The 26,070-nt window shown below is 61.9% G+C and overlaps 2 protein-coding genes and 2 non-coding genes across 14 annotated transcripts; all 4 read left to right on the forward strand.

Annotated features, from left to right (window-relative positions):
- The first annotated feature begins 15 nt into the window (after positions 1–15).
- Positions 16–18,420, forward strand: EIF4G1 (eukaryotic translation initiation factor 4 gamma 1). 11 transcript variants are annotated; one of them, XM_071437933.1, is made up of 35 exons: positions 16–161; positions 1,228–1,288; positions 2,570–2,678; positions 2,775–2,861; positions 3,161–3,193; positions 3,776–3,796; positions 4,328–4,501; positions 4,851–4,950; positions 6,689–6,801; positions 7,845–7,937; positions 8,018–8,084; positions 8,472–9,350; positions 10,304–10,392; positions 10,595–10,781; positions 11,153–11,286; positions 11,540–11,677; positions 11,869–12,042; positions 12,122–12,319; positions 12,581–12,727; positions 12,821–13,057; positions 13,138–13,242; positions 13,653–13,806; positions 13,914–14,011; positions 14,111–14,213; positions 14,333–14,435; positions 15,024–15,280; positions 15,373–15,488; positions 15,641–15,813; positions 15,947–16,072; positions 16,156–16,237; positions 16,450–16,548; positions 16,663–16,797; positions 16,886–16,967; positions 17,044–17,184; positions 17,294–18,420. In XM_071437933.1, the coding sequence occupies exons 3-35, from the start codon at positions 2,604–2,606 to the stop codon at positions 17,473–17,475; spliced, it is 4,902 nt and encodes a 1,633-aa protein (XP_071294034.1). In that variant the 5' UTR covers positions 16–161; positions 1,228–1,288; positions 2,570–2,603; the 3' UTR covers positions 17,476–18,420. The 11 variants fall into 11 exon arrangements, with proteins under 11 accessions (XP_071294034.1, XP_071294037.1, XP_071294038.1 ...); XM_071437936.1 differs by having other exon boundaries at positions 14,345–14,435; XM_071437937.1 differs by having other exon boundaries at positions 11,558–11,677.
- LOC139595262 (small nucleolar RNA SNORD66) lies at positions 10,437–10,513 on the forward strand. The gene has a single exon (XR_011680983.1). It is a non-coding gene; the product is annotated as a small nucleolar RNA SNORD66 (small nucleolar RNA).
- On the forward strand, positions 11,720–11,794 carry LOC139595263 (small nucleolar RNA SNORD66). Its single transcript, XR_011680984.1, has one exon. It is a non-coding gene; the product is annotated as a small nucleolar RNA SNORD66 (small nucleolar RNA).
- Positions 18,421–19,902: 1,482 nt separating the features above from the next.
- On the forward strand, positions 19,903–25,876 carry FAM131A (family with sequence similarity 131 member A). The gene is given in 7 exon segments (XM_071437946.1): positions 19,903–20,100; positions 20,102–20,145; positions 21,721–21,845; positions 22,622–22,715; positions 22,979–23,161; positions 23,385–23,513; positions 23,888–25,876. Coding segments are annotated over 7 exon segments (1,077 nt in total). The 5' UTR covers positions 19,903–20,044; the 3' UTR covers positions 24,334–25,876.
- Positions 25,877–26,070: the final 194 nt, after the last annotated feature.

The raw sequence follows: 26,070 nt of genomic DNA on the forward strand, positions 1-26,070 counted from the left end.
CTCCGGGCGTGGCGGCCCCGCCCCCGTGCGCCCCTCCCCCGCGGCGGCGGCGGGCGCGCGGCCCCGCGGCCCCGCCCCCTGCGCGCGGCGCGGCTCCGGAAATGGTCGTGCTGCGCTGCGCTGCGGCTGCGTCGGGCCGCGCGCGCTGAAGGAGACTGAAGGTAACGGGCGGGGGCGGGGCGGGCGCGCGCCCCGCGGGGGGGGTGGGGGGGCGCCGGTACCGGGGCCGCGCGTGCCGCCCTATTCCTCCCCCTTCCCCGGGCTTCGCTTCGCTGGGCCTTGTCGCGCCGCCGCCGCCGCCACCACGTGGGTGCCTCCCCGCCGCCGCCACCCCCTTCCCACGCCCTGTCCCGTGCTTCGCTCCGCTGCTGCGCCGGGCCCCCCTCTCGTCCCGATGGTCCCCACGTCCCGGTGATCCTGCGGCGGCGGCGTCCGTCCGCGCCCACGTGCCGGCCGGTGCGCCCCGCCGCCGCCGCCACCGCCGCACACGTGCTCCCGGCGCCGCGCCCGCCTAGGCCCGGCGCCGCCGCCGCATGTGTTGCGAGCAATGCCGCCCCCGCCCCGCCGCGACCGGCCTCTCGTGCCGCCGCCGGTGCCCGCGGGGCCGCGGTTGCGGCCGGCAGTGACACGTGTCCTTGGCAGAGGCCGCCGCCGCCGCGGGGGGGAGCGGGGCCGCCGGATGCCGCACCGGGCACCGCACCGCGCCCTCCCGCCGCCGTGATGGTGGTGCCGCCGCCCCGGGACGGAGCCGGCCGCAGCCGCCGGTTTGGCCGCCGCCTCGGCCTGGGGGCGAGGCCGCGCTTGGGCCTGGCGGGGCCGCCCGCTCTCGGGCCACGGCCGCGGCCTGTCCCAGCTCCGCCGTCGGTGATTCTTGTCTTGTCCCCCACTCCCCCGTACGTTCCCGCCTCCCCGAACTGCTGCTCCCGTTCCCCGGCCCCTCACTCCGACCGAGCTGGGCCTTTCCGGAGCCCCCCCGGGCAGGGACCCCCCGCCCCGTCGGCGGGCCCGGCACAGGCCGCGGCCCGGCCGCTCCCGGCGCAGAGAAGCGGCCGCGACTCCGATTACAAACAGCCGCGCGGGGCCCCGTTGTCCCCCCAGACGGAACCCGCATTCCCCGGCCCTGCTGGGCTACCCGGGCCAGTGTGAAGCCGGGGCCAGGCCGGGCTCCCCCCGCGGGGCCTGGCCTGATCTCTTTCTCTCTCTCTCCCCCTCCCTCCTCTCTCCCAGTCAGTCGGATGAACGGTCTCTGCAGGCCCGCTCAGCCGGCCCAGGTTTTTCCCGCGGGGGGGTGAGTATCCTACTCACTCCCGGTTGTATCTGGCGGAGGAGACCAGGTCTGTCTGTCCCCGGGTGTCCCTGTCCCCTGTGAGACAATCCTCCCCCTCTGTTTAGGGGTGATTGTTCTCAAGGCCTAGCTAAGCTGGCTCAGGTACGGGCTGTCCGTGCTGGGTGCTTGGGTCCCCGGTGAGAAGGGGCCCGAGGGAAGCACTGGGGAGTGCAACCCAGCCCCTGCCACCTCCTGAAACCCTGGCAGGGCCCATCTCCACTGGGGTGGTGGCTCGGGGGATCCCTGTGATGGGGTGGCACCCCCACACCAAGGCGCAGCCGTGGGGGGATTAGGGTGCCCCATTTCCCAGTGTTGGTGGGACGTGTCTGGCAGTGCCCGCAGCGGGGCTGGGGGCCGGCAGTGCTGACGCGTCCAGGCGTCAGATTACAGGAGGCACCAGGGCTGCTCCCTTGGGTGTCTGGCCGGCAGCGGGCTCGCTGGGTGCCGTGGGGTGCAGGGGAGCCCCGGCAGTGTGCGGGGTACTGCCTCTCCTTCCTGCCCCGGCGGCCTTTGCACTGGGGCGGGGAGAGCGGCACTGGCTGCCAAGTCCTTCCTGGGACAGCCGGGAGGGTGTCCGGGCTGCCTGGGTGCTGGCGGTGGCGGGGGGCTGCAGACTCCCCTGGGCAGGGCAGTGGGCAGGAGTGTCGGTGGCGCGGGGGGACGAGGGAGCTGCTCCCTGCCTTCCCTGGTAGGCGTTTGTGGTGTACGCTGGGGACCCGGCGCCACCGGCAGGAACAGGTTTGGCCGGCCGGGGGAAGCGCTTAGTAGGTCAGCCGGGGTGGAGCTGGGCATGGCTGACGCCGGGGTGCCGCCGGCCCACCCAGCCCCCCGGAGTTAGTGGTGGCCTAGGTACTGGTGGCAGATTATGGGCGCTGGTGCCCAGTTTTGTGTAGGGCCCAGACAGGCTTTGTGGGGTCACCTTGGGTGGGTCAGTGTTGCTGGTGGGCATGGCTGGGTTTGGGGCATGATGAGGGGTCTGCTCTGAAGGGTGTGAGGACCTGCCCAGGCTGGGTGACTTGGCAGTACCTACCCCATCTTCCCCATGGCCCAGTGGGGCAGGAGGAGGTGGCTGGGGGTCCATGCCTTGGTGGGATGCTGTCTGTGGGGCACGGCTGATGCCTGGCTTTACAATGGTAGGCTGTGGGGCTGCAGATTTGCAGATTTTAGTGCTGACATGGACAGGAGACAGATGCCAGGGATGTTGCCATCTCCAGCTTATGCCCACTGTCCCTGTTCCTGCAGATAGCGAGGGGATCCTTATGCACAACCCCATGAAATGAACAAAGCTCCACAGCCCACAGGAGGAGCCCCGACTGCCCCGCACCCTGCCCCTTCTCCCGGACTGCCGCAGGTAACTTCCCCTGCAGGGCTGGGGGACACAGCTTTGCCTCCCCTGTTGGTGCCAAGGGCAGTGGTATCATCTCTTTCCCTCCCTGCCTTATTCCAGCCGACGTTCCCACCTGGTCAGACGGCACCTGTGGTTTTTAACCCGGCACCGACCTCACAAATGAATACGCCTTCTCAGCCGCGCCAGGTAAGGATTTTGTCCAGAGCTGCAGAGGGTGGTAAGGGGTATCCAGTGGCTTTCTGCTTCCTGGCCGAGTAGCCCACACTGCCACAGAACCCAGGGGTGTTAGGAGCAATGTGGTGCCCCTCGGGCCTGGTGTGTGCCTGTGAAGGGGGAATGAGCCCACGATCTGGACCACGACTGCCACCTGAGTACCTCCTGGCCCTGGGGTGGGAGGGCAGGCGCCTCCAATGAGGATGCCCACAGAGTGACTGCTCTTCTCTCCTTCCTCCCCTGCCCCAAACCTCCCTTTCCTCCTCTCTCAGTTTCCAGCAGGGCCTCGGGCTATTCACCAGCAGGTACTAACCCGCTTCCCCTGCCCTGCATGCTGAACACCCTTCCCCGACACTGCACAGAAACACCCACCTTGGGCATGAAGGGGCTGGGGAGCATGTGGGGACCCTGGACTCTGGGGAAAGTGTGGGATGCCTGCTCGACTTTGGGTAGGTTTCTCTGCAGTGTCTCCCCAATTCCCTCCTTGCATGAAGCCTGCAGCATGTGGCTGTGCCTGTGCTAACTCCAGCCCAGGCTGTTGCTTCTGCCTGTGCCCTTCTGCCTTTTCCTCTTCTTCCCTGCTTTGCTTGGTCTCCCAAGGCCCTGCAGTGGCGTGCAAGGCTCTGGGTTCCATCAGCCCTCTTGTGTGGAGGAGCTGTTGGGGACAGATCTGGTGACATCCTTGGCTGTGCTGTCTGGGAGCTCATCAGACCCATCCCTGCCCCTTGGAAGGTCCCTAGAAGGGATCTCAGTATATTTGGGATGTGGGCACAGAGCAAAGGGCTCCCTGACTTTTTGTCCGTTCCTCTGCTATCCCTGTCCCAGTGCCAGTAACTCCTGTCTCTCTCTTTCCCCCTTTCCCTCTGTATGCGTGCGCTTGCTAACAGGGAGGATTCAGGTCTCTTCAGGTAACGCTTTCTCCTTGCCCCGGGGGTGCGTGCGCGGACCCTTCCTTGCCCGCTCATTGCTGGGCTGGAGCTGCTGCTCCCGGGGATGCTCTTGCCCGGCAGAAAAGCTGGGTCGGGATGAGCGGCATTGGCCAGGGTGGGAATGCGGAGCTCCACATGTTGTCCGGCTCCGGCATGGCGGGACTACAGGTCCCAGCATCCACCGCGAGCGCCTGGAGCCGGTGCAGAGCACGCCGGGACCCGCCGCCGCCGAGCTGCGTGCGGCCGTGGCCGGCCCCGGGCGCTGGAGCTGCCGGCCCCGGGAGGGCTGGGCCGGGGCCGCGCCGGGCATGAGCTGGGTCGGGTGGACCCAGGCGGCCCCGCAGGTGCGTGGGGACAGGATGGTGCCGGGGCGGGGGGTGGCCTTGCGGGCTGCCGAGGCGGTGCTGCATGCCGGCAGCGTGGGGGGGGGGGGTGTCTCCCCTCGAGTGCGGTGGTGGCAGATGAAGGTGCTGGAGCTCCTGCTGACGCTGCGCCCCATCTCTCCCCAAGCATTTCTACCAGAACAGGGCACAGCCTCCTGCCAGTGCGTCCCGTGTGCAGAGTAACACGACGGCTCGGCCCGGCCCTCCTGCCCATGTGTATCCAGCTGCTTCCCAGGTGATGATGATACCCTCCCAGATATCCTACACACCTTCCCAAGGAGCCTATTACATTCCCGGACAGGTGAGGGCTATGCTTTGGGCTCTGTGGGAGGGGGTTGGGATGGGCCCTGGTGGGAGGCGTTGCCTGGGCTTGGAGCCCAGGTCTGTTCTGGCGGGGTGGAGGGGGTCCTGAGACTCTGAACACCCACTGATTTGAGCAGGGTGCTGCTGGCTCTGTAGAGACGCAGCAGGCAGTACTGGTCCCCTCCCCAACAGTTCTCTGAGGCACCTGGTGTCTACTCTGCCTGTGTCCTACTCACTGCCCTGGTGTACAACTAGTTCACAGTCAGGTTTGGGGTTACATCAGTGTTTTGGGGATATGTCTGTGTTTTGCAGGGGACATAACTGACTTATTTTCTTTCCTCTTGCAGGGTCGCTCCACGTACGTTGTCCCGACCCAACAGTACCCGGTCCAACCTGGCGCCCCTAGTTTTTACCCTGGAGCCAGCCCCACAGAGTTCGGGACTTACGGTACAGACAGAGGGTTTGCTCTGCTCCCCAGTGCTCTTTCAGTCCCAGCATTTCCCTGTTTTTTTTACTCCCCTGGCCTCTGTGTGTCCCGCTGAGTTGAACACAGCTGACTGGGGCTGACTCTGTGACCCCCATTGCTGTTTTGGGGCACAGTTGCTTGTTGCCCAGCAGCACATCGTGTCCCGCTGGTCCATTTGTACCAGTCCACTCACCCCTGTCCTTTTCCAAATTGGGGCTGTTTAATATTTAACTCTGCTGGCGGAGGGCTGGGGCAGACTTTATCCCCTGCTCCCCCTCATTTGCTGTCAAGGTGGTGAGCAGTTCACTGCTTGCTGACCCCCTTAGCTCCTGCTCCCCAGGAGCTGAGCTGGGGTGCTCCGTGCCTGCCCCCTCCTGGTGCTTGGGGAGTGCGATGTGAGCAGCCCCTCCTCCTTCCCCCTGCTGCATGTGGCCACCCGGGCTGTGACTATATTTAGGCTTGGTTGGCCCCGGGAGGCCCAGCAGAGACAGAAATGTGAGCCGAGGCCTCCGGCCTGGCCCCAGCACAGCAGCAAAGCATAACCGGGGCAGAGATGGGCTTCTCTTGAGCCAGGTACGTGCCCGGCCTCCCTCCCTCTTGTCTCAGGACCCAGCCAGCCCCTCAGTGGAAGGAGGTGGCCCCTGGCTGTGGCTGTCTCCTGTGCTTGGGCCAGGACACTGCTGCACCTTTTTGCACTGAGCACAGCCCTGGGACATGCTCGGGGTATCTCTTTGAGGTTCCAGGATAGGTGCACCCCCAGCCTCTGCTTTGGGGCTGCTGTGGTTCTTCCTGGGGAAGCTGGCAGCACTTGCCTCTTGCCCACAGGACTGGTAGGGTGGCCTGACATGGTGTGACCCTTGACAAATGAATCAAATTGGGTCTCCTGAATGGTCCTCAGGGCTAGGCAGCCCAGGGTCTCCTTCCTTTCCCCCATGCCCAGCCCATCCTGACGTGTGAGGCCCATTCAGCGTCCCTGTGAGTCCCCCAAGCAAAGGGAGGGTCCCTGACTCAGAGATGAGGCAGTCGCCAGAGCACCTTGGTTGACTTTCAGGGTCAGTGCAGCAGGGAAGTTGCTGGAGCCAGAGGGGGCCAGGACCCTGTTGTGCCTGTCCCAGCACACCCGTATCCCTCTGGCACTGCTCCGGGGTGATGCTCACGGATGCCCTGGGAGGAGTGGAGCACCTCTTGAGGGTTGTGCCAGCCCTGGATGGGGTCCAGCTCTGCCTATGTCCCTCAGCACAGCTCCTTCCTCTGGGCTGGGCTCGCCAGGGACTCGAGCTGCACGGGGAGCCTGAGCCCCTCAGCCTGGGTGTGAATGGAGGCTGCCTGGTGCCGCCCTCGGGCTGGTGCTGGCCCTGGGGAGATAAGGGTGCAGGCAGGAAGGCGGCCACCAGCAGAGCCAGGACGCCTGTACCTGACATGGCCGAGTGTCCAGGCAGGGCTCTCTGGCATGGAGCTGGTGGGCACGGTGGATGCCTGCGGGGCCTGGCTGGGCGTGGGGGTGGCGCGGGGACGCTCTCTGCTTCACAGGGAAGGAATTCGGTCAGGCCTGTCAGGCGGGTTGGGACAATCCAGGCCGGATGCGATGGGGGTTCGCAGCAGAGCAGTGAGGGCTCTCCGGGCTCCTGACAGACCCCTGTGTTTGGAAGATCAGAGAGTCCTCAGGACAGGCTTGGAGGATCTGGCTTGGCTGCTCTGACACTCTCTCCTCTCCTTCAGCGGGTGCGTATTACCCGGCGCAGGGGGTGCAGCAGTTCTCAGCGGGGGTCCCCACTGCCCAGGTCATTGTGAGCCAGCAACCACCGATCCCCCCAAAACGAGAACGCAAGACGGTAAGGAGCCATCTGCCTCCAGGCATGGATGGGGGTGCTCATGTGCGAGAGGGTGCGCTCGTGTGCAGGAGGGGGATGGTGTCAGTCCCGGGCGCTGGTCGTGTGTGGGATGGGACGTGGTACAGCATGCCAGGGAAGAGGGTTGGCACAGGGCTGTGTCCCCACAGGCTGGAGGGCTTAGCAAGGGAACTGGGGTGCACGGTGGGTGCTGGCGACCTTGGTCGTCCCGGCGGGCAGCATTGTGCTGAGTCACAGCTCCCGGGAGGGCGGGGGTGCCGCGGCTGCCAACTGCTGTCTGCTCCCGGAGATGCCGGTGCTCAGAGGCCTCGCATGGGGCCTATTTATAGCGGGGAGCCGGGTGGCTGCCGGCATGGCCCTGTGCTGGGAGGCAGGGGGTGCCACTGGGAGGTGGGATGCTGGCATTTTCTCATCAGAGATGGGTTGAGCTCTGCACTTGGTGTTCTGGGAGCAGGTCGTCTTCAGAAGGTAGAGAGAACAAGATTCCTGGCTGCACTTTGCCCTGTGCTGTAGTCTCAGCCAGACCCACGTGTACCCCTCCAGTCACCCCGCAGCAGAGTGCCCTGTAGCTCGTGCTGCAGACATGGGGCACGTGAGGCTGTGGGCATATAGGGTGTGCCTGGGGTGACACAGAGCTCACTGTGGTTTCTGTGTGCTGAGGCTAGTCCTCTGAGTGGGGGTTCTTGCAGCCCCTGTGCCAGCACAGTGATGTACTGGGGTCCTCTCGCTTCTGGAAATGGGCACTGGCCTGGGGACCTGCTGGCTCCAGCTGCCTATTGCGATGACTTGCAAGGCACTGGAGCAGGCCAGTGTCTGTGGGACACTGTGTCCTCTGGTGAGGGGATGTGGCACCCACTGTTCCCCCAAACTGCATGGCCGGGCAGGCACTGCAGTGAATGATCCTTCCTTTTCCCTTTGGAGAAGGGTGTCCTGTGGGGTGTTGGGCTCATGGAAAGGGGGTTGCCCATGTGTTATGTCCTGCAGTCTACCAACAACTTCCCCACTCTGCTCTGATTCTTGGACAGATCCGAATACGAGACCCCAACCAAGGTGGCAAAGACATTACAGAAGAAATTATGTCTGGAGCAAGGACCTCATCCACCCCCACTCCTCCACAGGTAAGTGGACCCTCTGACTTTGCAGCTGTGGCAGAAGGAAGTGCACATGGCCCTGTTCAACTCCCTCTTTGCCCTCTCAGGCTGGAAGCGGTTTGGAGCCCCAGGCCAATGGAGAGACCCCTCATGTAGCAGTTATTGTCCGGCCCGGTAAGTGCCCGTGCCAGGGCTGGCTGTGCCAGCTGGCATGGCTGCAGCAAGGTTCCCTGGTGTTGGCACTGCAACACCAGGGAATGCATGTGTAATGCCAGCCCCACTGTTCCTTGGTTCTCTTGACTCTTGTGGGGTCAGAGACCATCCCTGCATACCTGGGGACCTGTGTCCCCTTGTTGGATCCAGGAGATCCAACAAGGGGGGGCTGTATACTCATCTCAGCTGTCCTCTGGGCACTGGAGGACCCTTCTTGTCCCCATCCCCCATTCGTGATGTGGCTTGGCACATCTGTCCCTATGGCTCCTGAAGATAGAGGGATCTGGGGAGGAATGTGGGATGAGCAGGGAATCAGAGAGTTATCCATTAATGCCATCCACCTTGCAGATGACCGCCCAAAGCCTGCGCTGGTGGTGAGCAAGCCCGTCTCCCTGGAGCCCAGCAAGTCGGCATCCCCGTCTCCTCCCCCTCCCCTGATCCCCGAGGTGGAGCCCGTGGTGCTCTCGCCTGTGACGCTGGTGCCAATGGAGCCTCCTGTGGACACGGACATGAAAGCGGAGCAGGGCGAGGCGCCACCTGACCCGCAAAAGACGTTAAGCGCCATCACTACAGTGCCAGGGGCTGCGGAGCTGCCCCTTGTGCCCGCGCCCAACATGGACACGGTGGCTGCGGAGGAGGAGGAGGAAGAGGAGGAGAAGGTTGCTATTTCCCTCCCAGAGCCCACCCTGCAGGAGCCTGTGCCCCCTGAGGTGCCGCCGGTGGCCACTGTTCCCTCGATGCCAGCCGTGCCCCTGGTGCCGGCTGCGCCGTCGCCACCGCCCGTTGTACCACAGGCCCCCGAAGCGCCTGCCAAACCCGCCTCCCCCAGCCCCCCTCCGCCCCGGGAAGAGCCCTGCCCCGAGCCCACTGAGGCCAATGGGGTTTTGGAGGAGACGCCTGAGACGATCCCTGAGGCGCCCGTGTGCCAGCCAGTGCCGGTCTCCGAGCCGGTGCCTGTGCCCACCCTGGACTCCCCCGTTGCCCAGGCTGAAGAGCTGCCCCTACCCAATGGTGTGGAGGGCACCAGCAAAGCAGAGCCAAGTGAGGAGCAGCCCGAGTCAGATGTCAGTCCCATCTCAGAGCCTGAGGAGCCAGCCCAGCCTGGCACCCCTGCCTCCCCACCTGCAGAGGAGGAGGAGGAAGAGAGCGAAGGCCCTGGTGAGACCCAGGAGCAAAGCTTGAGCCCAGCCCCTGCCCCTTCGCAGATCTCGGAGGCGACCGCACAAGGTTGGGAATGCTGGGCTGCAGGGTGCCCCAGGGTGGGTGTTGGGTGGTGGGGGGCATCGCACGGCATGAAGTACAGGGAGGACGTTGGAGCTGTGGTTAGGGGTACAGGATGTGTAGGTATGGGATTCTGAGGGGGACAAGGTGTCTGTGGATGGTGGGATCAGGGAGATGTCTGGGGAGTACATCTATGGGGTGATGTATGGGGTGGGCATAGAGGGCTGTGTGTGGGGGATGTCACAGGGAATGAAGTGTGTTTTATATGATGTTTTACACAGGGGTGTAGGGCGATGTATCAGGGTTGTATCTGAGGATTGTCCACAGTCGTTGAGGACGCTGGGAGGTGGCAGATTGGCAGGGAAGATGTAGGGCATGCTGTGTAGGGGTATGCAAGTACACAGGGATGATTGAGGGAAGTGCCCTGGGGATGTGTTAGGGTTTCTCTTTTTTTCTTTAAGCATCCTACACAGGAGTGTTGGGGTTACATAGGAGTGATGGGGAAGATGGGTTCACAGGATGTGTTTTATGGAGTGCCTTGGGCAGGGATACAGGGGTGCTCTAGGAGGGCAACCTCAGGGCAGATAAATTTCTGGGGAGCACGTGTTTGGGTTGGTGTATAGGGGTGCCAGGGAGGAGAGTGTGTATAGGAACAGAGATTTGTATGGGAGTGTCCCTGTACGGGCTGCCTGTAGAGCAGTGTCTGTAGCGATCCTCTGACAGGATAGGGAGCACACACTAGGGCAGTGGTGTGGATGGGAGGTTTTGATGAGGCACATGGTAAATCAGGGTGTGTTTGGGGATGGGGGCTGTTATGTGGTGGCAGGACCACATCCCTGTGGCTCCATCTTGAAGCTCACCTGCTGTTACTGGGGCCTTGCTGGTGACCCTGTAGCTAGTGTTAGGGTGCTGGGGACTGGGAGGGTTCCTGTCTTTCATCTTCCTGCCTCTCCTCCCAGTCGCCATGTCGGTGCCAAAGAAGAAACGAAGGATGAAGGAGCTGAACAAGAAGGAGGCAGTAGGTGATTTGCTGGATGCCTTTAAAGAGGTGAGTGTCCTGGGGTGTCTGGGGATCACCCTGTGTCCCATCTCCTCCTGTGATGAACTCTGCTTTGTGCCATCGTGTCTGGGCCACTGATGCTCTGTGATGGTAATGAGGATCTGAGGTGGGGTGGACACCGAGGAGTGGGGTGAAGGGGACAGGAACAGGCTTGTGTGGGTGACTGCTGTCCCTGTCCCCTCTGCTGCAGTCTCAGACTGGTGATAGTGCCTCGGAGGCAGAGAACAAGCCCCCCGTGTCTGCCCCTGCCAGTGAAGCAGAGGATGTGGCTCCTGCCCGTCCACAGGAGGAGTCGGAAGAGACATGGGAGGAGAAGGAAGACAAGTTGGCCCCAGAGAAGGGCAAGGCTGCTGGCCAGAAGTATGGCTACAAAGAAGGTAAACTGTGCCTGGGCACAGTCCTCTGCTGGCAGCCACCACCTCTGGACCCAGCAGTGGGGAAGGTGTGGGTGGCATGCTCCCCGTGTCCTAAATTTTACATTCTCCTCCCATCTTGTCCCTAAGCTTGTCATGGGATGGGGAACAGAGTTCCCAGCACAAGGGTCTTGGCAGGAGGCAGGGACCCGGTGGAATCAGGCTTTCTAAGCAGGCATGGTTTTGCTCATCGTGTACCAGCCTGGGGTAGTTTTCTGGTTGTCTGTATCTCACCTTGCTTGTTCCTGTGTGGACCCAGACCCACCACAGCCAGGGTGGGGTGAGAGAATATGGGACAGGCCACATCAGAGTGTCCCTCTTGCCCCCCACTGCAGAGCAATGGAAGCCATTGAACCCTGAGGAGAAGAAGCGATATGACCGGGAGTTCCTGCTGGGCTTCCAGTTCATCTTTGCCAGCATGCAGAAACCTGAGGGGCTGCCCCAGATCACAGATGTGGTGCTGGACAAGGTCGGTGCGGCCCTGGAAATTGGGGAATTGTGGGTGGTGGTTAGGTGGGGATCTGGCTCCTCTTTGTGCCTTGGGAAGGTGGGGCAGGGACTTACTTTTGTGCTCAGTGTCTTGTTGCTGCATCAGCAGTGACCCTTGAGCCTGGGTTTGGTGGGTGTGGGGGCACCTCTGGGGCCTTTTTTCCAGTTCCTTGTCCCGGCGCTGAGGCTGGGGGATGGATCCGTCCCGCTCCTCTGCCCCCGGGCATCCTCAGCCGTGTGTACCTTCGCAGGCCAACAAGACCCCACTGCGGCCAATCGACCCCCTCCGCATCAGTAGCATGAACTGCAGCCCTGACTTCACCCCCTCCTTCGCCAACCTTGGCCGGCCTGTCATGGGCAACCGGGGCCTGGTGAGTATCTCCTCACTTCATTCCTGCCACCCTGCTCTGCCTCTCTGTGATGATCAAGCTTTCGAGCCACTGTGTCTGGGCCACTGATGTCCATGATGGAGTTGAGGATCTGAGTAGGTGGACTGGGGACTTCTGGGAGCCAGCTCATGTGGTCCCAGAGCAGAGAGCTGAGTTTCTTGTCCATGTGTCAGCCCTCAGGGTTGGGTCCCCGCCGCTCCCAGCCGAGTCAGAGGAAGGAGCCCCGCAAAATCATTGCTACTGTGTCCCTCAATGAGGATGTCAAGCTGAACAAGGCCGAGAAGGCCTGGAAACCCAGCAGCAAACGTGCTTCCGAGGAGGAGGATCCTGAGAATATCAAGACACAGGTGGGAGCTGGGGTGGGGAGGCAGTCGGAGGGCCTGGGGGAAAGATGCCCAGCTCTTGCTGACCCTATTGCCCTTGCAGGAACTGCTCCGCCGTGTCCGCAGCATCCTCAACAAGCTGACACCCCAGATGTTCCAGCAACTGATGAAGCAGGTGATGGAGTTGTCCATCGACACGGAGGAGCGGCTCAAGGGTGTCATCGACCTCGTCTTCGAGAAGGCCATCTCGGAGCCAAACTTCTCTGTTGCCTATGCTAACATGTGCCGTTGCCTTATGGGGGTGAGCAGAAGCTGGGTGGTCTCCTGTTGAGTGGGCAAGGTTTTTTTGGCCATCTCAGCTGAGCTTAGTAGTGTGCAGGTCCTTCCATGTGAAGTGGGGAAACTGGGGTGTGTGGATGGAGGACTGTGTTCAGAGTCTCAGCAGGGCATCACAGTGTTGTAGGGTGGCTTTTCCCTGATTTGAGTAATGCCAACTTATTTGCCCAGCTTTTGGGGGAGACACAACTCATGCTCTTTCTCTGGGTTGTACCTCTCCCTGCAGCTTAAAGTGCCCACAACAGACAAGCCCACAGTGACTGTGAACTTCCGCAAGCTGCTGCTCAACCGCTGCCAGAAGGAGTTTGAGAAGGACAAGGATGATGATGAGATCTTTGAGAAGCGGCAGAAGGAGATGGATGATGCCAGTGCTGTGAGTTGTGATGGGAATCTGCTCAGAGGGCTGGTGTGGGTGTCCTTGGCTTGGCTCTGGACACTGAACTGGCCTGCTGTGCTTTCCGTGCAGCCCGAGGAGAAGGCGCGCATGAAGGATGAGCTGGAGGAGGCGCGGGACAAGGCCCGACGACGATCCCTGGGCAACATCAAGTTCATTGGAGAGCTCTTCAAACTGAAGATGTTGACGGAGGCCATTATGCATGATTGCGTGGTGAAGCTGCTCAAAAACCACGATGAAGAGTCTCTTGAGTGCCTTTGCCGCCTGCTTACGACTATTGGCAAGGACTTGGACTTTGAGAAAGCCAAGGTACTCCTTGCCCTGCCCTACCTTGCTTGCTCTTCCCTTGCCTTTAGGAGGGATGTGACCATGGCTCTGTCCCTCTATAGCCCAGGATGGACCAGTATTTCAATCAGATGGAGAAGATCATCAAAGAGAAAAAGACATCATCCCGAATCCGTTTCATGCTGCAGGATGTGATTGACCTAAGACGGGTAAGGTTGATGGAATGCAGTTGCCTGGGGACTGTCCTCCATCTGCTGCTTGGTCCCTTGGAGCTGCTGGCCTATGTCCTCTGAATGCCAGCACTCCATGTGTCCCCTCTAGGAGAGAGGTGGGTATGTGAGCTGTGGCCAGCCCCAGAGACACCATGCTAGCCCCTGCTCTTGGTTATCATGGTAGTGGTAGTGGGCACACAGTAACTGGCGGCTGTTTAATGCAGGGGGGCTCTGGAACCTGAGCCTTTTTGTGCCAAAAGCTGCCACAACACATGGAGAGTGGTGATGGCCCAGGCCAGAGACCAACCTGAGAGTTTGAGAGTGGGGTGGCTGGGAAGGGGGAATCCTTTTCCCTCCATCTTTCAGCCATCTCAGTTCCCTCTTCCCTTCTTCTCTGCCCTCTGCAGAATAGCTGGGTGCCGCGGCGGGGAGACCAGGGCCCCAAAACCATCGATCAGATCCACAAGGAAGCAGAGATGGAGGAGCATCGAGAACACATCAAAGTGCAGCAGCTCATGTCAAAGGATAAGAGGAGAGGACCCCCTGGGCCATCCTCTGGTGGTGAGTGTCTGGCCTTGGGGGCACTTGAGTTTGCTAGGAGTGGGTTGCTCCTGCTGGACTCTGCTCAAGGCTGGTCTGCACGTTATGACTGTCCCTCTTGTGTTCAGGACGCAGTAGCCTGGTTGCAGATGATGGCTGGAACACGGTGCCCATCAGCAAGGGCAACCGGCCCATTGACACCAGCCGGTTAACAAAGATCACCAAGGTGAGGCTGGGGGTGTGGTGGGGCAGCCGACCTGGCTGCCTGGCCTGGGTCATGCCTTGGTGGGGGATCAGGCCTGACTGTCTCTCTCTCCATCTGCAGCCTGGATCCATTGACTCCAATAACCAGCTCTTTGCACCGGGTGGGCGGCTGAGCTGGGGCAAAGGCAGCAGCGGAGGGTCTGGCGCGAAGCCTGCAGATTCAGGTAGGCAGTGTGGGACTGGCTGGGTGCTGTGGGACAGAGTGGGAGGGGTGATCTTTCCCCTGGCAGTTCCTCTACCAAGGAGTTGCCGAACTCTGAGACTTCCCTCTTTTCACGCCCAGCATCTGATTCAGGGCGACCAGCCACGAGCACCTTGAACCGCTTCTCAGCGCTCCAGCAGTCAATGCCTGCCGAGAGCCCAGAGTCCCGCCGTGTGGTGCAGAGGTGAGGGGCCAGCCCTGCCTTGGTGGAGGGATGTGTGGGGTTGAGAGAGAGCCCCTGATTCAGTCTTGTGGTTGATCAGTGTATAGACAAGTTACAGTATCAAGGCCCCTATGGCAAGATGGGGCCTTGAGAGAGCTCAGAGTCAGTGGTGAATCCTTGTGGCAAGGAAGGTTGACCTCACCCTGGGTGTCCTCCCTGCTGTGACCACCGCTGCGTGCTCGGTCTGGCCCAGGGGTCCTTGGGTAGACATTAATGGGCGGCGGGAGTGTGAGGTCCCCAAAGAGAGCTGGAGTTTGGATTTGTTCGGGAGAAGAGGAAGACAAAGGGAGGCTTTGCCAGTCTGCGTCAGAAGGAAGGTGTGGGTAGGACAAAGGCAGTGCTCAGCCATGCCAAGGAGCAGAGTAAAAGGAAAAGAGTATGAGTTGGAACAGGGGAGAAATAGGGAAAAAGTTTTCCCCTAAGAATGGTCAAGTGCTAAAAGAGAAGTGGGGATTGGAGTGGCACAGCCTTACTTTACAGAGCTCTACAGTCTGGGGTCAGGGAGGGTGGTGATGGGTTCTTCACGCTGTGTGTCTTTCTCTCACCCAGGAGCAGCTCCAGCCGTGACAGGTCAGAGAAGGCTGGGGACAGAGGGGACCGGGAGTCACGTTCGGAGAAGGGCAGCGACCGTCTAGAGCGTCTTGACCGGGGGGAGAGAGTAGACAGGAACAGGTCTGCCCTCACCAAGAGGAGCTTCAGCAAAGAGACAGAAGACAGGAGCCGAGAACGGGAGAAGCAGGGCGGCCCCGAGGCCGTGCGCAAGGCTGCGAGCATGACGGAGCAACGGGACCGGAGCCGAGAGACTGGTGAGCTGAGGAGGGGCGATACCCCAGGCTCTGGCTGCATCTGCAGCTCTGCCTGTCCCAGGTGATGCCTGATCCTTGCTCTTCTCTTGCAGTTAAACAAGAGCCAACACCTCCTGCAACATCCACCAAGCCCGCGCTGTCAGAAGAGGAACTGGAGAAGAAATCCAAGGCGATCATAGAGGAATACCTGCACATCAATGACATGAAGGTGAGAGAAGGGGGTGGCCATGTTCCTCTGACATGCCATATGCTTCCCTCCCTGTGTGGTACACTGTTTGGGCAGTGTTCTGGTGGTGCCTGGATGAGGAAGGGGAGCCAGAGCTGGCTATAGGGCAGTACTGACCCCCCTTTTCCCTGCAGGAGGCCCTGCAGTGTGTGCAGGAGCTGGGCAGCCCCTCCTCACTCTACATCTTTGTGCAAAATGGCATCGAGTCCACGCTGGAGAGGAGCACCATCTCCCGTGAGCACATGGGAGCCCTGCTCTGCCAGCTGGTGAAGGCAGGCACGCTCTCCAAGGAGCAGTACTACAAAGGGTGAGGGGCTTGGGCAGCCTGGCTTTGAATTTGGCCCTGCCTTGAGTAGGACTCAACATTGAGACATCCTGAGGTCCCTCCTAGCCAAGGGTGTGGGGACTGCTGGATCCCAACAGCTCCCTCTGCTCTTCAGGCTGCGGGAGATCTTGGAGATTGCAGAGGACATGGAGATTGACATCCCACACATCTGGCTGTACCTGGCTGAGCTCATCACACCCATCCTGCAAGAGGAAGGCATCCCCATGGAGGAGCTGTTCAGGTGAGGGCTGTGCTCCTCAGCAGGGCTGGCACAGAAGTCCTCCTGGGGGCAGGTAGCTCACCCAGGTCTCTTGTGCTCCACAGGGAGATCACAAAGCCCCTGGTGCCCATTGGGAAGGCCACCACGCTGCTGGTCGAGGTGCTGGGCTTGTTGTGCAAGGGCATGGTAAGTGCATGGGGCTTGTGGCTGCTGGCTGCAGTCTCAAGGACTGGCATCCTGCCTGGGGGCCAGGTGGGGATTGAACCCCCCTGCCTCAAGAGAGGATGGTGAGGGGCATCCCTCTCAGTATCGGGGTCATGGGGCTGGCATGGCCAAACCACAGTATCTTCCTCCCTGGAGATGGAGGGCATGCAATGCTGATGCTGACTGTCCCACAGGGCCAGAAGACCGCAGGAAAGCTGTGGCGGGATGGGGGCCTGAGCTGGAAGGAATTCCTGCCTGAGGACCAGGATGTCAACAAATTTGTCACAGAGCAGGTGGGGGCTTGTTGGCAGCAAGGGGCAGAGGTGGGCTGTGGGCAGACCTTGGGCAGTGTGAGAGTGGCACTCCCCTGTGCTGCCTTGAACAGCTCTTTCTGCCTGCTTCCCCAGAAATTGGAGTACACGATGGGGGACAGCTCAGACATGCCAAGCCGCAAGGAGCTGACCTCAGAGGAGCTGTGCAAGCAAATGGACAAACTGCTGAAGGAGAACCCGAACAACCAAAGAATATACGACTGGATTGAGGTGGGGGTGGGGACACAATGCCTGAGTGTCTGGAGGCTTCCTCTTGGCTCCCTCTCCAGCTCACAATCCTTTACCCTCCCCCCTCTAGGCCAACCTGAGCGAGCAGCAGGTCTCGTCCAACACGTTTATCAGGGCCCTGATGACGTCTGTGTGCCACTTGGCCATTGTCTGTGAGTACCAGGGTGAGGTGGGAGCGGGGGGGGTGCCCCTGCCTGCAGTGCCCCTCTCACACCCTGTCCCCTGCAGTTGAGAACCCGTACCGCGTGGACGCCATGGTCATCCGCAACCAGGCCAAGCTGCTCCAGAAGTACCTGCGGGATGAGCAGAAGGAGCTCCAGGCACTCTATGCCCTGCAAGCCTTGGTGGTGAAGTTGGACCAGCCTCCCAGTGAGTATCGTGGGTGTGGGTGGGGCAAGGAGAGGGTGGCAAATGTGTTCCCACCTCAGCAGGGTGGCCCATGGCTGGAGAATAGCAGAGGTTCCCCTTTGTCTCCCAGACCTGCTGCGGATGTTCTTTGATGCCCTCTACGATGAGGACGTCATCAAGGAGGAGGCTTTCTACAAGTGGGAGTCCAGCAAGGACCCGGCCGAGCAGCAGGGTAAAGGGGTGGCTCTCAAATCGGTGACAGCCTTTTTCACCTGGCTCCGGGAAGCTGAGGATGAGTCGGACAACAACTGAGCAGCTGTGAGGAGGAGGAGGAAGGGGGGAGAGAGAGCGGGGCACCCTGGGGAGTGACTCCATCCCTTCCCACCCCTGGCCCCCATGGACTTGCTGATGCCAGGGCTGAGGGACCTGCTGTGCCCCTTGCAACCCCCCTCTCTTTTTTTCAGTTCTCCTCTCTCTTCTTCCTCTGTCCTGGTTCTGTTTGTAAGGCCTGTACGAGTTTGTCATGATGATAATAAACAGATGCTGACTGAGGCGGTGGCTGCCATGGGTCCCCTTGGGGACCCTCCTTGCCCCCCTCCCAGTGCAGGCACACCGGGTCTCTGGGAGTGGGGCAGAGCACCCCTGGATTCATGTTATGGAGAGGGGGGGATGGGATGGGGACATATCTCTCCCCTCCTCTCCCTCCTCCTCTTTCTTCTTCCCGCTTCTTGATGAAATATAGAGAGATTATATATATATAAACTTATTAAATTTGGTTTGGGGACAGGAGCGTGATTTCTCCCCCTCCCCTGTCCTCTCTCTATTCCTCCATCACTGCCTGGACCCCCTCCCCTCTATGGTTTTTAAATTTTAAATATAAATCATTCCCCCCCCAGCTCCTGCTCTGACACCTGGGGAGGGTGCCGGGGAGGAGGGGGGGTGGCCCCTTCTCTCTGGGCCAGGCTGAGTCCCCTCCACGACCCCAAAAGCCCCCATCCTCCTCCCAAACGTTTAAGGCCACAATTGGGCAAGCGACAGGGCGGCCCCCTCATCCGCGTCCCCTGTATTTATAGAGCGCCGGATGTGACGAGCCGCATGTGTAATTATTAAAACAAGGATTCAATTACTGGTCACGTGAATTTGTAAATAATTTTTTTTTTTTGCCTTTTTTTTTTTTTTCTTTATGGAGTATTTAATTGAAGATTTAAAGGCATCTTTTCACCTTAAAACTGGAAATAAAAGAACATTGCTAAATAATGCCCCGTGTGCCACTGTTGCCGCCCCCCCCCTCCCACGTCCCTTGTGCCTGGGCTGGTGTGGGGGTGCCAGCCTTGAACATGGGCAAGGACCAGCCTCCCCTGTCACTGCAAGGCAGGTAGGTACCCCCACTCCAGGGTTGGAAGGGTGGAAAGGGGGTTGGATGTGCCTGGAGCGAGGCCCCCTGGACTCCCCTTGCTGGCACTGCCCGGCACAGTGTCTCTGGAGGTGGAAGAGACAGCCCTGCCAGCACCTTGGCTGTGGAGCAGAGCCCTGATGTCCCTTTTGCCACAGGCATGAGTGGCAGAACCTGTGTGGTCTTGGGGCAGGAGATGGGAGGTGTTGTGCCAGGTGCCCCCTGTACCTTCCAATGTGGGAGGGCATGTTTCTATCAGCCCCTCCTGGCCTTGTCTTGCAGTTGGAGTGGAGATGGGGCACAATTGGCCCCTGCTGGGGTTCCCCTGTGGGGTATCCCTGCTGGGGACAGAGGCTGGTCCCCCTTGGGAATAGAGGCTGGTCTTTGCTGCCTTGGGCTCCCTCTTGCTGAGTCACCCTGGCCATGGCCCAGAGGGTACAGAATAATTAACCGGAGGCTGTTCCCCAGATTAGAGGCTGATCTGTCTGAGCTGCAGCCCTGGCATCACTAATGCTGGGAAGCATTTGGCAGGGAAAGGCCTCGGGATGGGGACTGGACAGGAACTCCCCCTGACTGGGAATAAGTGAGTAAGGAGGGAGGGAGGCCCTTGGAGCTGTGTGGGCAACCTGCTTGCCAAGGGAAAGGGTGGCACCGCAGCAGTGCTCTCCTGTTTCAGGGCCAAGGTGCCACAGCGTTAATTGCCATCAGTCGGTTTCAGAATGAGCACGGTTGACCCATCAGCTTGGCCATCGGCGCTGGCCTGGATCTCCTGCAGGGGCCGTTGCTGTCAGACGCGATGTTCCAAAGGCTGCACCCACCTGTCCCCAGCCAGTTCCATGGGGGTGGGAGGCTGTGTGCTCCACCACGCCCTCGGGGCAGGGTAGGGGCAGGCAGGTCGGGCTGAGGGGTGCCCTGTTTCTGCAGGGTCCCAGCCCTTGTCCCCCCGGGGGTGTACGGGGGCCGGGGCCGGGAGGGGCGGCGCTGTCCGCGGTGCTGGCACGGCGCTCTCCGCGGTGGCCGGCCTTCTTCCCCTCCTCCTCAGCCCCCTCCTCTTCCTCCGTCCATCCTCCTCCTCTCCGCGCCCCCTCCTCTTCCTCCATCCCCCTCTTCCTCTTCCTTCAGCCCCCCTCTTCCTTCATCCTCCCCGGCTGCCTTCATCCCCTCTTCACCTCTCTCCTCATCTCCCCTTCCTCCCGGCCTCCCTCTCCCCCCATCTCCCCTTCCTCCCTCTCCCTCATCCCTTATCCCTCTCCGCCTTCTCTTTCTCAGCCTTCCTCCCGCACATTCTCCTCCTTTTCCTCCTCCTCTTCTTCCCGCCTCCCCCTCTCCCTCCTCTTCCTCCCCCAGCAGTGACGTCTCTGGACGTGCAGCTCCCGGCCCGGCGCAGGCACCGCTCGGGGCTCCGGTACCGCTCGGGGCTCCGGTTCCGCGGCCCGGCCCGGCTCGGCAGCGGCTCCGGCGGGGCGCGGGCGCTGTCCGGGGCCGCCCATGCGGCCGGGGGGCGATGTGGGCGGCGCGGAGCCGGCGGTAGTGCCCGCACCGGGGCCCCCCCGGGAGCATGGGCTGCATCGGCTCCAAAACCACCATCGGTGGGTGAGCGGCACCGCGACGGGAGCGCGGACCTGAGGGAATGGGGGGTCCCAGGGCACGGAGGGTGTTAGGGAGACTCGGGGGTGCGGAGGGGGCTGTGCGGGGGCTGCTGGGCACGGCGAGGGGCCGGGGGTGATACCATAGGGGGGTGGGGGGCTACCGAGGCTGGGGGATATGGCAAGGGGGAGAGCAGGGAGCTGAGGGGGATCCAGGGGATGGAGCGGTGGTGTACGGGGACTGGCAGGCTGTGAGGGATGTAGGGTACAGGGAATTACGGAGGTGAGAGAGAATTGGGGTATCTAAGTGTGTTGTGTATGCGGAGAGCTTGAGGGCTCTGGAGGACTTTGGTACATAAAGAGTGATGGGGGCTATGGATGGATGGGGTTTTGGGAGCTGGGAGTGCTGCTCTGGGGCAGCTGGGTGGCCCAGGGAGTGCAGGGAGATCTGGAGGGGTGTGGATGTGTACAGGCTGGGGCGATTGGAGCGGTTGCACTGCAGCTCTGGGGGAGCTGGGGGTTGGGGTGGGGGTGCAAGGGGACTGGGAAAGGGGTGTGGGACTGGGGTGCTGGTTAGAATCCTAAGAGGTTATGGGGTGGCTGAGAGAGAGACAGAGTCGTCCAGGGGGATGTTGGAGGCTGAGGTTTGCTGCAGTGTGTGGGGTGCAGCGGGGGTGCTGCAGATGTCCTGGGGGTGCTGCAGGAGGGATGGGGGGCTGTGATCAGAGGGAGCTCTGGAGGCTGGGTTCATGGGGGCTAGGACAGCGTTCAGAGTGTTGCAGACATGCCGGAGGGGCCCTGGGGGTGTTGTTGCTAGGATGTCACCACAGGGTGCCCCTGCCCACAGCTGGGAGTGGGGGCGATCCTCTCTGCAATTTCCCAAGGAAGCCAGGGTGTACCCTCAGATGTGGGTGGGAGGCAGCACTTTTAGCTCCCCTGTATCCCACTTCACAGCTGGTTTATGTCAGCCAGGCCCATCTTAGTGCAGGAGAAATGAGGCTCTTGAGAGATACCCATCTTGGCCCCTTTGGGACTGGCCTTACATGGCAACTGCATTGACAGGAGCCCCCAGTTCTTGGGAGTCAGTGCCTGAGGGTGTAGGCACCCATCCGTTTGAGGTGCCAGTGCCGGGAGGTCAAGCTGTTGTGGCAAAAGATGGGTGCAGGTGCTTTTATTGACCCTTCTTGCTCCTTCCCCTCCTGACCCAGCAGGGAATTGGAGAGGGAGATTTTGGAGATAGTGGAGGAGCAGCAGCCCCCTGCAAGTTTGGCCCAGGGCTGCCTCCCTTCACACACCCAGCACCTGGCCCAGTCCAGCCTGGTCCAGCTGCCCCCATCCCTCCCAGAGCAGCTGCCAAGCTGGGACAGGTGCCTGGTCCCCAGTGCCAGGCTGGGGACGAGCGTTACCGCTGACACAGGCGGAAGAGTTGCCCGGGCGTGAGTCACCAGTGCTGCAGCAACGAGTTGTGTCTGGTCTCAGACTGGACAAGAAGCTGCCACCACAGGGTCAGTGGGTGGGGGACTGAGAGGGCTGCTGGGGAAATGGAGGTGCTGAGGTTGGCCTCGGCTCTTCCTGCAGTGGCCGTGGACACAACGCTGTGTGTGGAGTGGAAGGAGGTGAAGGCACTGTCACCCCTGAGCATTGCCCGCCCGCTGCCCCGCCTGGTGCGCCAGGCCTCCTTCGACAGCCAGGACTTCCTCCAGGTACCCCCGAGCCCAGCCGTGCCCGGCTGAGGTGGCCGTGTGCCCGTGCCCCATGGTGGGGCACCCGTCCTGGCCATGGCCCTGCCAGCTCGCGGTGGCTCGGGGCTGCTCTGACGTCAGCCATGAGCCGGGCTGTATCCTGGGAGAAATCAGTCCACGGTGCCTCGTTGCCATGGCAATGCAATTTGTTGCGCGCCTCCAAATCCCACATCGCTTCCCCCGTGGCCATGGGCTCAGGGCCTGGCATGGCTGGGATGGCAATGGGCACATACAACAGGATGTCCTGGCATGGTGTGTGCTGCCAGGGAGTGGGTGCTGGGGAGCCAGGCCGTGGTGGTCTTGCACGTGCACGTGTGTGTGCACAAGCTGGGGCGGGCACAGAGGTGTGTGTGACACCATCCAGCACAGGGCACAGACACGTGTGAGAGCACACAAGCGTGCAGGTGCATGTGTGTGTACAGAGGAGTTCAGGTGTGAGTGTGCGGGTGTGTGTTTGTGGTCAGTTTGTGTTTGAGTGGCTGCCAGTCTGTGTGGGCACATGTGGTTATCTGAGTGGGCACGTGCAGGTGTGTACATAGTGCCAGCGTGCTGACATTGTGGGAGTGTGCCCTGCTGTGACCACCCCTCTGCACACACGCATGCCTGTAATGTGTGTGTGCACAAACACCCCAGGGCCCCCGGGCTGGGCACCAAGCAGGGCCAAGCCCTCTCCTGCAGTGTGGGGCTCCCAGGAGGGAAATGGTGCCAGGGCTGTGACACACTGCCCGCTCTGGCAGGTCAATGTTGAGGACACTGTCGAGATGCTGCCCAAGTCACGGCGCGCGCTGACCATCCAGGAGATCGCTGCCCTGGCCCGCTCCTCGCTGCACGGTAACTGCTCACCCAGGGGCTCAGCTGGGAAAGGGGGCTCTCCTGAGCTGAGGAGTCTGGGCCTCTTGGGGGGGCCCTGGGTACCACCTGTCTGGAGTTTTGAGGTAAACCAGGGGGATTACTGGTGGCACTCAAGAGGAGGACATGGGGGTGCCAGGTCCCATGGACTGGAGGTAGGGAGTGCTGGGTCCCAGGGTTATGGGCTCTGTGGTGGGGACTTGGGGTGCCCCAGGGTATTGCTGATGTTGGGGCACATCCCACAGGCATCTCGCAGGTGGTGAAGGAGCACGTGACAAAGCCAACGGCCATGGCACAGGGCCGTGTTGCCCACCTCATCGAGTGGAAGGGCTGGTGTAAGCCAGTGGAGTCACCTTCCGCCCTGGAGAGCGCCTTCAGCTCCTACTGCCACCTGAGCGAGGGCGAGCAGGAGGCGCGGTTCGCTGCCGGTAGGAACCATGAGGACGGCGGCTGGGCTGCTCCCCACTGCGGCCCAGGGCGGTGGGGTGGGCTGTCCCCATCCACCGACCCATCCATCCATCCATCCATCCATCCATCCATCCATCCATCCACCCACCCCTGCCACGGCACTGTGGGCATAGAGGTGCCAGGGCAGTGGGGTTTCAGGAGCACCTCCCTGTGTGTGTTTGACCCGTGCCTGTCCCATGCCAGGTGTGGCGGAGCAGTTTGCCATTGCTGAGGCCAAGCTGCGAGCCTGGTCCTCAGTGGATGGGGACGACTCCAATGATGAGTCCTACGACGAGGACTTCATGCCCTCCACAGAGAGCTCCCAGCCCACCGGTAAGTGCTGTGGGGAGTGGGCAAGTTGTCCCACTGCTGGTGTGGGTGTCCTACCACTGAGGGACAAAGGAATGGAATGCCACTGCCTGGCACATTCCCCAGCCTGGTCACTCCCATAGAGGGCAGTGCCCCTGCCTTGCACCCTGGCAAGCAGTGCCTGAGCCAGGGATGGGGAAGCCCTTAAATGTAACACCTCCGTGCTGCCAGAGAGTGTTTTGCTTTTCCTTTGATGGTTACCAGTGCCACGCATGCAACAATTTGTGGGCAAAGCAAGCACGGGACTTCTCCCAGCCTGTGGTGCACAGGGCGGGGGGCAGCTGCCGTCCCTGGCGCCCTCAGCTGTGGACTGACCCAGACATGCTGCTTTCCCACAGAGCTGACAGGCACGATGCCCGCCAGCGCGCTGCTGCGAGACCTGCTGCAGGGCCACCTGTGCCAGCTGGGCGTGCGGCACGGCTCCTGCGAGCCCGAGAGCGACTCCTCGCACACCCTCTCCCCCGAGACTCTCTGCTCCAGCCTCTGCAGCCTGGAGATGGTGTCCCCCTCCGAACTCACTGCCAAACTGCTGGGCTCCCTGGGGGGAGAGGACCTGCTGCTGCCCAAGCTGCCGCCCCCAGCCAGCCAAAGTGCCTTGCGGGGCCTGGCACGGCTCCGGTGCCAGGACTCCCTCTACTCCGTGTCCTACGCCGAAGCCTGTCTCTCGCCCACGGAGGACGAGGTGGTGCTGAGCAAGGACTTCCCGCTCCGCCGGAAAATCTCTGACGTCGCCTCCTCCGGGGTGGCATCGCTGGAGGAGGAGGAGGAGGCCGAAGAGCCCTGATGCCTCCTGGAGTGCCCTGCCTCTCCTGGTGGGGGTCCAGGTCCCCTGCTGAAGCCCTCTGGCCAGACCCCACGCTGGGTGAGGGACGGGCCCTGCCGCTGCTCCCCCTCGCTATCCGGGTGCAGGAGGGGTCCGGGGGCCGCTGCAGCCCCCCCAGCCAGTGTGCCCCCCACTGTGCCCCGGCCCTGCTTGGCCACATCGTTGCCCTCCTGGATTTTTGCATGAGAGCAGGGAAGGGGCGCAGGGAAGGGCTTGGAGGGGTCTGTCCTCTGCCCTGATGCCCAGATGTGCCCCCAAAAACTGACAAGACTAAATAAGTGGGGCTGGTTGTTCGCATGTTCTCCCCCAAACCACCCTGGGCTCCCCTTTTGGGCACAGTTCCCTCCCCCACAATGGCATGGCTGAAAATCTCCAATCATCCTGTGGTGCCTCTACCACCCCAAGCCAGGGTGGTGGTGGGGGTTTTGCTGTGGGAAGGGCTTTTCTCCTCTCTCCCTGGCCAACTTCTCTTGGACCGAGTTTAAAACTGTGAACTGCTGCCTTGGAGCATGGAGCTGCTGGAGGGGCGCTGTGGGGGTGCCAGGGGTGCTGGGGGGCTGTGGATGTGCTGCGGTGCTGGGACTTTCTATACTTTTGTAACTGCATGGGGCTGACACGGGAAGACTGCAGGGCCAGGTGGGTGCAGGCCCCCAGGCTGGGGGCTTTGGGCCACCAGAAGAGCAGTCCCAATCCAGCCCTGCAGCAGGGGGTCAGCCCAGCCAGGCGTCCCCAGATCTGCTGTGGGGCAATGCAGGGTGGAGAGAGGGGGTAGGACGTGGGGCTGATGTCCCCGTCGACAAGTCACTCACCCCTAGCAGGGAACCAAGTGCCTACATGAAGGGTGACCAGCCCCGCCCCGGTCCTGGCTGGGGGTGGCACCCCCACTCGAGGACCCCCCAAGCCCACGTGAGGGGTTCCAGGCACATCGTTTGGGGGAGGAATGCCAGTTTTTGCCAACGCTTGCGCACCCCTTCCCGCATGGCACGTGTTCTCGTGGGGCCACTCTCCCCCTGCATGCTGCTCCTCACCCAGCCCAGTCACTGTTCCTTGTCCCCACACCCCGGGATGCCCCCAGCACCCACTGCACCTCTGCCCCCCTGCATCCCCCAGCACCCCACCAACCCCTGCCAGGCACAGCTCCTGTTCTCCCTCCCTGCCATGGGGTGCCCGCTGTGGGGCTGGCCCCCTGCCCTGCATCACCGAGGGGCTCCAGGGGCCAGCAGGCCCGACACCATCAGCTACCGCTCACCCCTGGGGGCAGTGGGTGCTCCTCGTGGGGCTGGGGGTGCCTGTGGATGGCTGGGGGGCTTTGCTCTGTGTGTGTGTGCATGTGCACACCTGGCAGCGCGTGGGCATGTGCACGCGTGTGCATGTCTGTGGCAGCTGCCCGAGGCCCCCATCCGCTGTGGCGGTACCTGTGGGGTATCCGTGGGGTGCCCACACCGCGGCACCCCCTCCTCCATCCTGCCAGGTCTTGAATAAAGTCACTTGTGCGAGCGCTGCACCGGGCGCCTCTTCTTGCAGGTGGGGGGCACCTCCTCCCCGGGGACCGGGGGGTGGCAGGCCCGCGGTGGCAGGGATGCAGCCCCAGGGACCGGGGGGTGGCAGGGATGCAGCCCCCTCCGCGGCCCCACAGGGTGACGGAGGCCTCGTCCCTTATCTCGCATTCCTACGGACAGGGTGCCTAATTATGGGCAT

Source organism: Agelaius tricolor, unplaced genomic scaffold (assembly GCF_023055355.1).
Source record: "Agelaius tricolor isolate 1412-34295 unplaced genomic scaffold, bAgeTri1.0.p SCAF_12, whole genome shotgun sequence".
NCBI classification, from domain to species: domain Eukaryota; kingdom Metazoa; phylum Chordata; class Aves; order Passeriformes; family Icteridae; genus Agelaius; species Agelaius tricolor.

Excerpts from the sequence above, each read along its gene's own strand:
- EIF4G1 (XM_071437933.1), top strand. The coding sequence starts at position 2,604 with ATGAACAAAGCTCCACAGCCCACAGGAGGAGCCCCGACTGCCCCGCAC. Across the intron at positions 9,351-10,303 it reads CTCGGAGGCGACCGCACAAG|TCGCCATGTCGGTGCCAAAG; the intron begins GTTGGGAATGCT and ends CTCTCCTCCCAG. Across the intron at positions 16,798-16,885 it reads GAATATACGACTGGATTGAG|GCCAACCTGAGCGAGCAGCA; the intron begins GTGGGGGTGGGG and ends TCCCCCCTCTAG.